The sequence below is a fragment of the Vanellus vanellus genome (assembly GCF_965231255.1).
Source record: "Vanellus vanellus genome assembly, chromosome: 6".
Taxonomy (NCBI): Eukaryota; Metazoa; Chordata; class Aves; order Charadriiformes; family Charadriidae; genus Vanellus; species Vanellus vanellus.
Genome location: NC_138911.1, coordinates 36,072,416 through 36,085,697, shown reverse-complemented (window position 1 = coordinate 36,085,697; position 13,282 = coordinate 36,072,416). Strand labels below are relative to the sequence as shown.

Genomic DNA, 13,282 nt, shown 5'->3' with positions numbered 1-13,282 from the left:
GTTGTCCCAGCCGAGCTGGTCTCAGTGCCAGTTACTTGGTCAGTAACCAGCATTTGGAGATACAGATCACAATTAAGCCTATTAAACAGGATCTTCCCAATGCCCTGTGCACCACACGTGTGCATCCTGTGCTTTTCCTGCCCAAGAATGTGCAAAATGTACATGTGTATTTTTTTAACCTTTCAACACACTTTCTTTAGTAAATCTGCTTTTCCACTGATTTGAAGTTCAAAATTTGAAGTTCTTCCTCTATTCCTTAGCCCATCAACAGCAGATGTAAACACTTCTATTCTCCTTCATTAAATGAGCATCATATATATCCATATACAGCCATTTTCATTCTGACACATCAGAATGAAAACATGCATTGCCATTAAGAATTTACTATTATTTATATTTCGTATCGGTTATTTTCCTAAAAGAAGTTTCAAATGAAACCAAAAAATCATAGGAATACAAATGCACTATCTACTATCAATAGCAGCAGGATTAACATCAGACATCTTAAAAATGAAAGTGAAATCCTTTTCGTACTTTAAGGTACTGCTATCACTGTTAGCCTGTAAAAATAGGACCCTTTTATCAAACTGTAAAACACACTCTGCCCTCTTTAAGCTACTGATGACACATAATCTTTATGCAATTAAAGGTCTGTTAACACCCAAGTGGAGATTTTTAAGTAGGTTTTAGTGATTTAATACACTTTTCGCTAAACTGGAAAAGCATATAAATTGCCTAGATTGTTTTGGAAATCTTAAGTAACATGTGGTTACTTAAGTGTTGCTTTAATAAATATGTATAAAGAACTACATATAAATGCTTAATAGAGGTGCCCTTAAAGAAGATTACTTACTGGCTTTTCTTCAGTAAGCTCATAGCCGTACTATTTGAGTACCCAATATTCATTACAAAATTTATCTTTACAATTACCTTTGTGAGCCAAGCTTCTCATACTTCATAAACAAGAAATTGAAACAGAAATTGTTAAGTCATTTGCACAAAGCCCAAGTGTGACATCAGCACCCAAGGCACTTGATTCTGGAGTTTTAAGTCCTCTTCACAAATATAAATCTTAAAAAGCCAGCCTTTCTCTTTGAAGCAATACACATCCCGTTTACACAGCCATTACGATCCTCACTTCATCAAAAAGAGCACGATCAATATTTACTTTGTTTAAAACACTGAGGGGAGATATCAATACATTAAATTTATTCCTTCTATGTGAAGAATGGAAGCATCTTTGATGAAGTACTTAATAAAATTATTTCAAACCTTCCAGGCCATCTTAAATGACTAACAGTTGAAACAGACTTCACTAAAATACATCTCCTCTCCCTTCTACACAGCCTGTCGTAAACTCAGAGTTGCCCACTCATTCAGAACATGGCTAAATGAGCTCTTAGGCAACAAATCCTCAAGATGCGGTGAGCTGATGGTTTTACTCACACTCACTGCCAGAAACAGAGAACAGTTCCTGCTGCTGACTGCATGCCTCTGGTGCTTACTTTTGCTGGCTCTGGCACTCCTTTGATCCTCGTGTCAGCTGATTTAACTCCCTAAAACATAACAGAAATCCAGCAGAAAGATGGACAAACTTCTCTTGTTAAGTCAACGAATGGCAAAGCCTGCGAAGTACCAGAACTTCTAGGCAGGATTACCAAGTCCAAGCTGAGGGAGCAAGTCTCCCTCGTTTTGGCAATGAAGAAATCAGCTTGTCTATAGTCCAAGCAGATCCTGTACAGCTTTAATTTCTATTCTGAGGTATCAGCTGCTTCAACTTACCGTTTCCTTACGTTATCTCAAGCACCCTCACTAAAAGGCAGCTATAGTTTTTAGGCAAAACAGAGATGTCAGACCTAACACAGAAGAAAGACTACTAAAAATCTGTAAATAAGGACAAAGAATTAAAACTTAACTATAGCAAACATTTACTTTCTGCAGAAAGACAATCCTGCATTATACTAGTAACCACAGTAAGAAAGCTATCAAATAAGCTTTGCCTAGTGGCATTTGTGATAGCCCAAGACCATGTTACAACTTCAAGTGACCAAGGCACTCTGGAGCTCCAAATTAAAAAAAAAAAAAAAAACAAACAAGTTGGTACCACTGTAACTAGCATTACTTCAGCAGCACACCAATACACTTCTACAAATCACTTTATCACAAAGGTGTCTGAAAAGGAGAGGAATAATGTACATGATTGAGGGAGTAACATTAGGTAACAAGATTTTGGGGCTTGGATTGGTCAGATAACAGGTTTCTGGGGGTGGGGCAGAGTTTTCTGTTGGAGAAGGCAGGGGAGTGGTATACTGCATCTGATCCTGACACACAAAGAAATTGCCTGGACCTTGACACATTAGTTCTAAGAAAAAGAGAAGTGTTGAATATTCCATATGCTCCTTCCAAAGTTTTACTAGGATCCTTACAATTCCTGTCATTTTTTTTTACTCTGAACTCTTAACAAAGACTTTAATCTTTTCATGACCTGAATTCTCCATTCTCCCTTAATGACAAATCAAGACCGTGAACAGACACACTGAAAGAAGGCAGAAATATTGCTGTTCTTTCCTCTCTAACAAGGAAAAATGCATCAGTATGATTAATTACCGAACAAACTGTGATTAAAACAAGTTAATGCAATTTAATTCTCATTCCAACTACTGTCAAACAAAAGTAACTCGTGGCTTGTACTTTCCAGGACAGCATGGTAACAAAGCTAATTGCTCCATCTTCAAAGAACTGCTCTGTGTTTTTCCAATGCATTTTTCAGTAAGATGCTGCTGAAAGAGGAGTTGTTTGCGGTTGGTTTTTTTTTTTTTCCAAAGGCAACACGACACTCATTTCAGTAAATCTTTCCAGCAAGAATATGCAAATATCTTCGTTTCTATTGTATGTTTCACTCAATTTACAAAACAAAACCAAGACCAAAACTGTGCAGCTTACGTTGCAAAGATTGAAATCTTTCATTGTCCAAAAAAATTGATTTCTTCTCCAACACCTTAAAAGTTGACTTAATCCTATCAATGAGTATTTATTCCTTTGCAGCTTTTATGTTTCAGAGCATACTTCTAAGTGTATATTCTAAGATAATTTATAGCCCTCCTAAGCATTTGGCAGAACAAATAAATGCATGAGAATGAATTTAGCTTCCGGTGTACTTTAGGTGAGTGTTAAATACCCTTTTCGGAATCAGATATACATTACCCATACCGAACAGATACTGTTACCTAAGAAGTCAGCAATTGTAAAAATGGAAAGCAGCATTTATGCTAAAAAAAAAAAATAAATTAAATTTACAGACAATTGCTAATGGGGTTTGGCAGGTATTGCTGCCCTTTTAATTTGGAAATGATCATCTAGTGGGAAACAATCAATTTTTTCAACTTTTCTCTGAAGTTACTGTGTAGCTTGAAAAGATATTGCAGTACAGACACACATGCTAAAAGAACAAAGTCTTGCCAGTGACTAGCCAGCATACCTAGAGACAGCCATATACTTTGGAACATAACTTAAGAGATGAGTGGAATTTATCTTCCTACTACACTTTTACATTTTTTCTTTAATTTTAAAAATTTTGTTCTGTATTTGGCCTCAAATTATACCACTGGTAAGATGAATGCACAGCACACAAAAACAGTAAGAACCAAAAGTGTTGCAGAAGTGATACATGTGATTTAGAAAGGAAATATCCAAGATAAATGTTCATCATGTTATACAGATACCTTGGATTAACAATTAACTTGACAGAGCTTAAAAGACTTTCTGATGCAGGATGCTTTGCTTCCCCCTCCTCCCTCAAAAAAGTTTTTAGCAGAAACTAGATGAGATGAGAATAAAACTGGGCAATAAAAAGTGGAAAGTCCTTGAACTGAAGTGTACAGGCAGCAAATAATGTCAAATAAAATTATTTTATACGTAACACATATGACAAGCTGATACAGCAAATTACTTAGTAAACCCACAACTCAATCTTGAAAGGAGGATTTTATCATTTCAGAATTCAACAGCAAGTATAAAACATTAAAGCCATCTTAAGACTGAACTCCACTTCTATTATCTTTGAAATTTTTTATACATTGTCTTATGATTAAGACATTCATTACTGTTTAGCACATCATATAATTTATAATAATTCTCTACAGAACAATATAGTTAATTCAGTATCATCAATAACTTTATACAGATACAGTATTGAAGCCATGTCTTCTTTTGCTTACTGTCAAGTACAAAACAGCTTATATAGACTATAAAAAGCTACACACCACAGTTGTAGCATACCATATTTTGTGCCTGATTAAAGTTTACAGTAGTGGCTTTTTGATCTTTCAAGACAAATAAACATGATACCACATAGCAAACAGTTGTGCAAACTCAGGCTTAGGAGGAAGACTTAACTACCTCCTTTTTCCAGAACTACTTTTCCCTGCTTTACTGCTGCTACTACCAGACTTGCTGGAAGATTTTGAAGAGAAAAGTCTTGTCATGAATTCAGAGACATCTGGCAGCTCATGGTTGGAATTCAGCATGTTCATTGACTGTTCCATTTCCTGCATGCAAAGATTAGATAACCTTAATAGCTCGTAACAATTCTGGCTGTTTCTAAGGCATCAGTTGAAAGATCGTATCAGGAAGATGTCAAATTTTCCCAAGTACTGTTTTACTATTTGTAGACCCCCGGGGTACATACTACATCCTTTTATGCAACCACAGCCAAGTGCCCAGCTACACACAGAAACATAAAACCCCAAAACTAAAAGCACTGGTGTATGGAAAAAGGTAACCATGTCTTAAGCAGTCTTACAGGGCAACCACCTGATTAAAATAAAAAAATCTAAAAGAAAAAAAAATTGCCATTACTTATTCTCAGCATTACTTTCCTCCACTTTAAAATTTAAGCTTTTATTTAGATTTTCAGATCTGTGTTCTCATAGGTTTCACATACTTTTGTGTTTTCAAATTAGTATTATTTATGCTAAACCTAACAAATTTTTGAAGCTGTCTGAAGGGATTTGGTATTTTTATTGCCCTACTTTGTAACATCAAGCTATTAGCTAAGTAGTAGCTAAGCTTTCATTGTTCCATGAAAGCTAAGCTTAATGTAACTTCAGAGTTTAGCACAGTGGCTCTATGAGATGAATTAATACGGTTTAAAACAAACAAACAAACCCTGAAGTACTTTTAATGCATACAACTACTGAACTGCACATCCACAACGTGATGTAATTACTAATTTAATGTGGAATTGTCACCTTGCTCTTCTGGTTACCATTCAGAATGATACAGCTTTAACTGTTTTCAAGGTACAAACGAAGCAAAAGCTGTTATGGTAGCCTTTGTTACTGTTGCATCTGTACTTAATGCCTCTACAAGAAGCACAGTTACTAAATCATTATCTTTCTATATAAACTAGTACTGTTCTGATTCCATAAAGAAAAAATAAGCTAACTTGAAAAATGTAATAGCAGCTCCATACCCTCCATAAGCAAACTGAAGTTGGATATACACTTAAGAATTTAATATATGGTCATGTAGAGAATGACATTACAATTGAGTTCTTAAAAACTACCTTCTCCTATTCTTTAAAGATAATTTAAATTACAAGCAAGATTCCTTCAACTTAAAAATTCTCCTTAACAAGTCATATCAGTCAGCTAATAAGAACTAATTCATCAGAAGTTCTGATGGTTTACCATCAGAACAGCCTGTCTGTAAGCAGTGTCAAATCAGTGAAAAAGGTAAGAAATAAGTGATTTTTTTAAAATTCAACTTCCAAAGTTCAGCTTGGTTTGAAGAACATGCCACAGATATCTAGCATATCTTCATATACTGTTTTGAATCAAAATTAAAGCCAAAAGAGCATTACATAGCTCTGATACTTTTTTATAGGTACTACTTTTATAGGTACTACTACAACAAAACAAAAAAACCCAAACTCAGACACCTATAAAGTACTACTGAAGACAGTGGTCATTTAGAGGAAAAGGAGTTCAAATTAACCAAACCCTCAAAAAGCAGCCACCCAAGACAGACAAGGAATACTAAAAATAAAAGATTTAGCAAACACCTTGAATCTCCATTTTGTCCTAGCCTTCTGCTATTCGGCATTTTGCATGGTGAAAGGACAATAAATTAGATAATTTAATGACTACATTAAGATTCCATATCATATACACTATTGTGACATTTGGATTTAACAGTCTTGTAAACTATGTGGTTTAGGTTGACAGATAAGACAACCCCACATCATACTCTCCTCAACACACTTGACAATTAAATGATGTCTAAAAATGAAGTGCTAGATTTAAACATAGTGCAGAATTTAATTGGAAATTTATAGAAAAAATAGCCTGTGAGAAATTATATCTTTTGCTCTAAAGAAATTCTGGAAAACACCATTCATACTGGAATACTTTCAAGGCCACACCAAAAAAATTAATTCTGTGATGTACAGCAAATTCAGAAGTTGTAAATGTTAGAGTTCATTGTTAGAACAGCAACACTGTATTCACTGAATAAATTATGCCCTTTAAGACTTCTTTAAAAGTACAGGTTTGTTTTTATTACTTTTCTGTACCTTAAAATCTCATTATCTTTGTTCTCTATGTCTGGGTCTATTGAATGTGCTTACCCGTCTCATATCAGGATCACTGGTGTTGACAACTTTAGGCAAAAGCACAAATATCAGTAATGGAAGAACCATCATCATCACCTACAGAGAAAACAGCAAATATTTCTTCAGCTTAGTTGTTGCTCCAGACATTTTTCAACATACTGACATAAAGCTTTTAGCTAAACAGCCAAATTCTAGAACTACTGCATTTTGAGTCAGTAACCCAGTAACAGTAATCCACTTGTCAGGAAAGAAACCTGATAAGAAGCACTATGTTTTAAATAACAGATTTCAAAGTTGGACCATTAAAGTAAATGCTTGTTATCTCTTTTAACTGTTGTAATTACAATCTTGCAACATGTTGAACTCCAGACTACAAGAACAACATCATGTTGTCAAAGGAACCAGACTGTGGGTTATTTTCAGAGGACATACATTAACAGAGTGGGTATATAGGGAAGAGTCATGGAAAAGTCATGGAAAAACTTTCTATATGTAAACAAGCAAAAAACAAAGAAATAAAGCAATCCTCTCAGAAAAGCACAATGTGCATATATTTTCTCAATTATTTTATTCTAGATATTCTAAAGAATAGCTATGTTTGGATCATTAGCGTACTTTTAACCTTTGTGTGTTGCTTATACGTACCATAGGGTTCATGAGGAAATCTGTCCATCCCCAAGATTCTCTCTTTATAAAGTATGAAGGAGGTCCAGAAGATTTCATCTGGAGTGGGTACGGCAGCCTGACAACTTCAGAGGTTTTGATGTAATTCACGTATCTTGCTCTGATGAGCAAAATGTAAACCATTAAAAATACAAATACAATCCTTAACAAAAATTAGCGATTATTTAATAATATTCCAAACAAAGTTTTAATAGTACGCTACAAACAAAACTATATGCTAGGCAGTGTCAACTAGGTTTTACTTTTCAGAAGCTGATTTCTCTCATCAGCATACTTTATGGAATCAAACGATACTTTACCTTTTTTCCAGGCTAGCTACCAAGCAGGCTGAAAAACGTGATACAGAAAACAGACCTGCAGATCAGAAACATCAGAACTATTTGTTCAAATGTGACTTCTGCAAAACATTTTTTCTCACCTTGGTAAGAAGCAAGAAAAGCTACAATGTTTAAAGAGAAGGTACAGCTTTCAAGTGTAGTGTAGCTTAAACAGAGTTTGCTCAGGGCAACAAGTATTTATATATTAAGTTAATACTACCTTTTCCCTAAGTGCATTACTTTTAATTTACCAATACTGAATCTCAGTCTTTATTACTTTATAAGGTCTTTCCATAGCTCTTCACTAGTTTCTTCACTTCAGCCTAGTATTTAGGTAGTTACTTAGTACTATCATCTAGCTTTGTCTAACTCTTCAACCGTTTTTCACAATTTATGAATATTTACTCACCTTGTGCAACTCCAGGATTGACTTCTGCCCATTACAAGAGAAATAATTTACTCCTCCTGAATTTTTCACCAAATATTCATCCATAGAATGTATTTCCCTCCTACCTTATGACTATGTATTTTCTTCAAAAGCTTTTGAGATTTTCCAGTAGATCTTACCAAACACGTTTGTTATCCACATGCTATTTCATCTTTCTATGAATTCCAGTATTTTTTTAAGGCAGAACTTCCCTTAGAAAAGCCCCATTGACATTTTCCCCATGTATCACATTTTTTCATGCATCTCCCAACTCATTATAGTTTCTACCTGTTTGACTAGTAGAAATGTCAAGCCTACTGGTATTTTGCTCTGCGGACATATCCTAGCAATTTACTTCACATCAAATTAGTTACCTGTAGTCCCCAGATACCAAAACAGTGCTAAGTGAGACGTTATACACGCTATTGTGTCTATTTCACCGAGTTCCTTCCATATTGACTACATATTAATTGTTGCCAATGAGATACTGCCTAACAAAGTATAAAAAAAAAAATTCATGAAGTTTGGAAAAAAATCTAAGCACAAACAAATTGTGTTATTATTATTATAAACAGATGGTTTGCACTGTTTTCAGTTTGAGATTTCAATTTTTAACTTTTCCCTAAAAATACTGCTGCAGTGTTTATATTAATGTTTGTACTCCTAAAATGTAACAGCATCTTTTATAAGATACTGTAAAAGAGAAGCCTGAAGTTAAGATACTACATGTGTACCTGTACAAAGAAAAATAAACTACAAATGTGTTAATTTAAATTAAAATCACCTTAATAGATAGGATAACCATTTTTCTGTATTACTTACTGAATTGTGTGCAGTTACAGATGCACAGTTATAGTTGTTACGGATAATGTATCTGGCCGTAATATTAAAAAAAAAAAAAGGAACGATGCTACAGAAATCCTGCAGAATGGCAACCACTAGCATTTGCCAGTAACTGTAAGGACTAGCTTATGGAGGTGTAACAGAAACACTTTAGAATTTAGAATTAGAATTTCATTGTGCCAAGTCTTGATAGAAAATTTACCAAAAAAGAAAGAAAAAAGGGAAGAAGGAAAAAAAAGGTATTGGCAAAAGATAAAGCAGTTAATCTATGTCTAGATTTTATTTCAGGATAGCAGAAAAAAAAAAGTAAACAAATGGGACTCTTTTTATCTATTTCCTCCTATTTAAGACCATAAATATGAAAGGAAGAAAGAAATCAGACTCTGGATTTTAAGAAATGTGCTCCTAGAAGTGATATTAAAACAAGCTGAAACTTATGGTCTGAAACAGAACATCAGATCTACATTACTGTTTGCACCACTTAGTATACTGTGCTGTCAGGCATACTTAATAGATCAATACAGTAGAAAATCAGGAAATGCTCACCTCATTTTGCCTTTTGAAGTTATGTCAACTCGCACAGGCTCAAATTTATGAGCAGGAGATATAACTTCCACTACATAAGATCCTGAAGGTACATCATGAACCACAAAACTTCCATCTGTCCTGAAAAAACAGGAAGTTCCACTACATTTCAGTACGGTCCAGTACACAAGAGAGGGTGCTGTATTTTTTTTTTAAACGAAGAAACTGTAATAGTATCATTTTCTATTATAAATCTTAATATAACAACAACCAAAAGGAAAATTTAAATTGCTCAGCACTCTTATCAAACCCCTCAAGGTCATAAATGTGTGCCACAACAGTAGCAGAAATTACCAGTTACGTTAAAGATCTTCTCATGCCTTCAAGCTATTGTCTTGCTGGAGTAATAATTTAACAGCCTAAGTAAGACTTGAAATGGTTAGATAACATGCATTCAAATAATGGGAGAATCAATTTACAGCTTCCTTCTTCCTTCCGAAATACATACAATGAAGTTTATTTTGCTTCAGTCCTTCTGTTCGAAGCAAAAACACCCAGAATTGACATCCTACATAGTGTGGGCAGATACTAGAGATGACTTGCAATGCACAAAAAATCGCAGTTTGTGCGTTTACTGCAAAACAGAGGTTTTTACTTTTAATTGCTCCCTTTAGGACTAGTCCACACTGTAAAGCTCTTATCACAACAATAAGGAAACTAAGAGCTCTGAACATATACGCAGAAGAGATTTTTAGACAGGCTACTTTTATTTTAAAACATGAAACTTCAATCTTCAGTGAAAATACTCTTAAAAGGATACTTGAAAGCTTTAGCACCAGCTGCCACTAAATTAAAGTACAGAAGCTTGTAGTTTTCCTCTTATGTGCTTCCAGAAGTTTTCAGGAAGAAAAACTTAGTGTTCTCTACCCTTTTAAAAAGTTATTTTTCCTAAAAATAAGACTCAAAGTTAAGACAAAAAAAAGTTGTTCAAAGGGGAAAAAAAAAGCATTATAACCTGATACATTACAAACTTCCATCAAGAAAACAAATAAATGAACCCTCAACAAGAATTTTGTCCTTATGTCCTTCATACAAGTTCCCTCTCTCTTAAAGACATACATTATATAAGAACCTTCCCATCACAAAGACAGAAGCATATAAACAGTACTGTGTAGGTGGATTTCACTAATACTTTATGTGATGATTTGAACCCCTACGAATGCTTACACTATCTTATATTGCAAATGCTATAAGGACATTTCCCTAGGAATTTCCTTTTAATTTTTCACTCTTTACAGTATTTTGATAAAATTCAATTAGTTTTTTCCTAAAGATTTATTTATATGACAAAGCAAATTCTAACTTCACATACTGGTATCCAATACTGCCTTTTGAGAAGAAAAGTTTAATTTTTATTACAGTGGGGAAACTAATCATATTTATAAACATACTGGTACTAGAGAATGACTCTTGAAATACTCAAAAAGCAACCTTCCTATGTCATATAATGTCTATAAATAGACGTATCAAATTAATGTCATCAATAGAGTTTGATATCTAGCTTACACTGTCATAAACGTATGCTCTTAGCTAAGACTATTTCCTCTCATTTCAGACAACTCAAGTTCCAAGTGAGCACTTGGAAACTTACCAACTCCATGGTATTTATTAAATCAGCTCCTAAATATGATGTCAGGCTCCCACAACTTGGTTGTACTGGTTTATCAGGTGCTACACTGACAAGATTGTGCAAGTTTTGCAGAGTTCAGTTCAACTTTTATTGCAGCAGGAATAATTAAAAATGATTGATATTTATGAGATGGTGTATATTAATTCCATATAAACTTTCTTAATACATAATTTTAAAAGCAATGTATTGTAATACTATATTAAAACTATATTAAATATACTATATTAAAAATACTACATAAAACTATATTAAAAATAATAAGTATTTTAGAATTAGCTTCTACTCTTGAAGCTAGGACATCAGTTTTATTCTGAAGACCTTTTCTATGTCTTAATATCTCTAGATCCTTAGCTGATCTGAATATAGCCACTACCACCTGAGACAGCATTAGCTAATGTGATTCTTTACAGCTTCCAAATGCATTTGCATGATCTTTTGTGAAGGAATAAAGTCGTATCTTTTGAAACGGCTCTCAACAGTACAGTGAAAAAAGTTTTTTACAGGTAGTGTAACAGATAAGTACAATTGTAACTTTTGCCACAAACACTTGTCCAAAATAAGCAAACTCTTAGCTAAGGGCGGGGTGTTAAGAAAAAAAGTGACAGAATTTGCACCTGTAAAAGTACGCACCGTACTCCAGAATTTAATGCAAACGTGTTGGGCTTTTTTTTTTAAATAAAACTCAGTTCCAATTTTTTGATCGCTAACAAGCTAGCAGCCTTGGTCATCAGTTTGGTTATGTCTACAGGGAGCTGAGCACAACGATACCTACAGCACCCCAGGTTCCTACTGCAGGCCTGGCCGTTTCCAACGCCTTCCAAGGCAAGGCGCAAGCGCACCAGCAAAGCCAAAGTCGGAGGCGAGATGCCCATCTCCACAGCCGTGCGCTGCTAACTGGGGCAAGGCCGCTCACTCACAGGGAGCCGCTCCCGCTCTGCCACAACCGGCCGCCATCTTACGGCCACGGCCACGGCCGCGGCCGCAGAAGGGACTCGGTGGAAGCGCCCTGTCAGAGGCGCGCAGGCGATCTCCGACCGGCACCGGGCGACACCGGCCCAAGCCCGCCGAGGGACGCGTACTTCCCCGCCCGCCCCGCCCGCCTCTCACTTCAGGAAGCCGACGTGCTCCTCCCCGTCCACAAGCACCCGGGCCCCCGCGATCCAGTCCTGCGGCTTCACCCCGGGCACCACGGCCCGGCCCTCGATCTTAAACCGCTCCCCAGGGCCCGCGACGCCCGGCGGCTCCGCTGTCCCGGCTGCCTCCGAGCCGCAGGCGCCATCGGGCAACGGCGACGCACAAAGCCAGAGTAGCAGCAGCGGCAGCGGCCGCCAGCCGGCCCCGCTCCGCGCCGCCATAGCTCCGCCGCCTTCGCGCATGTGCTGAGCGCGCGAGGCGCAACAGACCTGCTGCGCGCGCACCAGGCAGGCGGAAGGGGCTGGCGTGCCGTGCGCGAGAGCGTGGCGTGCCGTCAGGTGACGTAACTGAGCACCGGCGAATAGAAGCGCGGGGCCTGTTCGGCCGTGACGCGTAACGAGGCGGAAGCGCTTGCGGCGGCTTGGGCGCGGATGGCCCTGATGGCCCAGCAGCGGCCCGGCCAACCTCCCCCCCTGGGAGCTGCGCCGGGCGCTTCGGGGGTGCGGGGCCCGAGCCGGCCTGCTCGCCTGAAGGAGCGCAGCCTGCAAGGAAGCGCCTCACCTCGGGCAGGGCGCCGGCAAGGCTGCGGGGGCACCCGTCCCTCACCAGGGGCTGCAGGACCGGCTGGCTGTTGCGGCTTTCAGACCTGGCAGCTGGTGGTCCTGGGCCCTAAAAGTAGCACAGTTGCTAAAAACGTTGTGCGGCACGGGTAGCTTGCAACCTTGTCCCCGTACACAGTTTTCCAACAACTGGCTTATTCCAAGCTGAGAAACGGAGTGCGTGTTGGAAGGGTTGGAGAGGGCTCCTTTGGGTTTCGGTTTGTGAGTAAAAAGAATAAGATAATTTGCCACTTAAAACGTGGAAGGGCGCAAACGTGAACCTGAAGAACGTAAATGTGTAAGAAGTAGATGTATCTTCCTTGGTAACAGATGGATCCATTTAGAATTAAGACATTTTAGTTTTAAGTTAAATCCTAATAGTTATGCAAAGAACAAGCCCCTTTTTTCATAGAATCATGTTGGAAGAGACCCTTGGGATTATCGAGTCCA

The 13,282-nt window shown here is 37.4% G+C and overlaps 1 protein-coding gene across 1 annotated transcript; it reads right to left on the bottom strand.

The window, feature by feature from the left end:
• Positions 1 to 2,867: 2,867 nt before the first annotated feature.
• On the bottom strand, positions 2,868 to 12,461 carry EMC7 (ER membrane protein complex subunit 7). The gene is made up of 5 exons (XM_082485138.1): positions 12,207 to 12,461; positions 9,431 to 9,550; positions 7,259 to 7,397; positions 6,629 to 6,709; positions 2,868 to 4,547 (listed from the first exon to the last, which is right to left on the bottom strand). The coding sequence occupies exons 1-5, from the start codon at positions 12,452 to 12,454 to the stop codon at positions 4,395 to 4,397; spliced, it is 741 nt and encodes a 246-aa protein (XP_082341264.1). The 5' UTR covers positions 12,455 to 12,461; the 3' UTR covers positions 2,868 to 4,394.
• Positions 12,462 to 13,282: the final 821 nt, after the last annotated feature.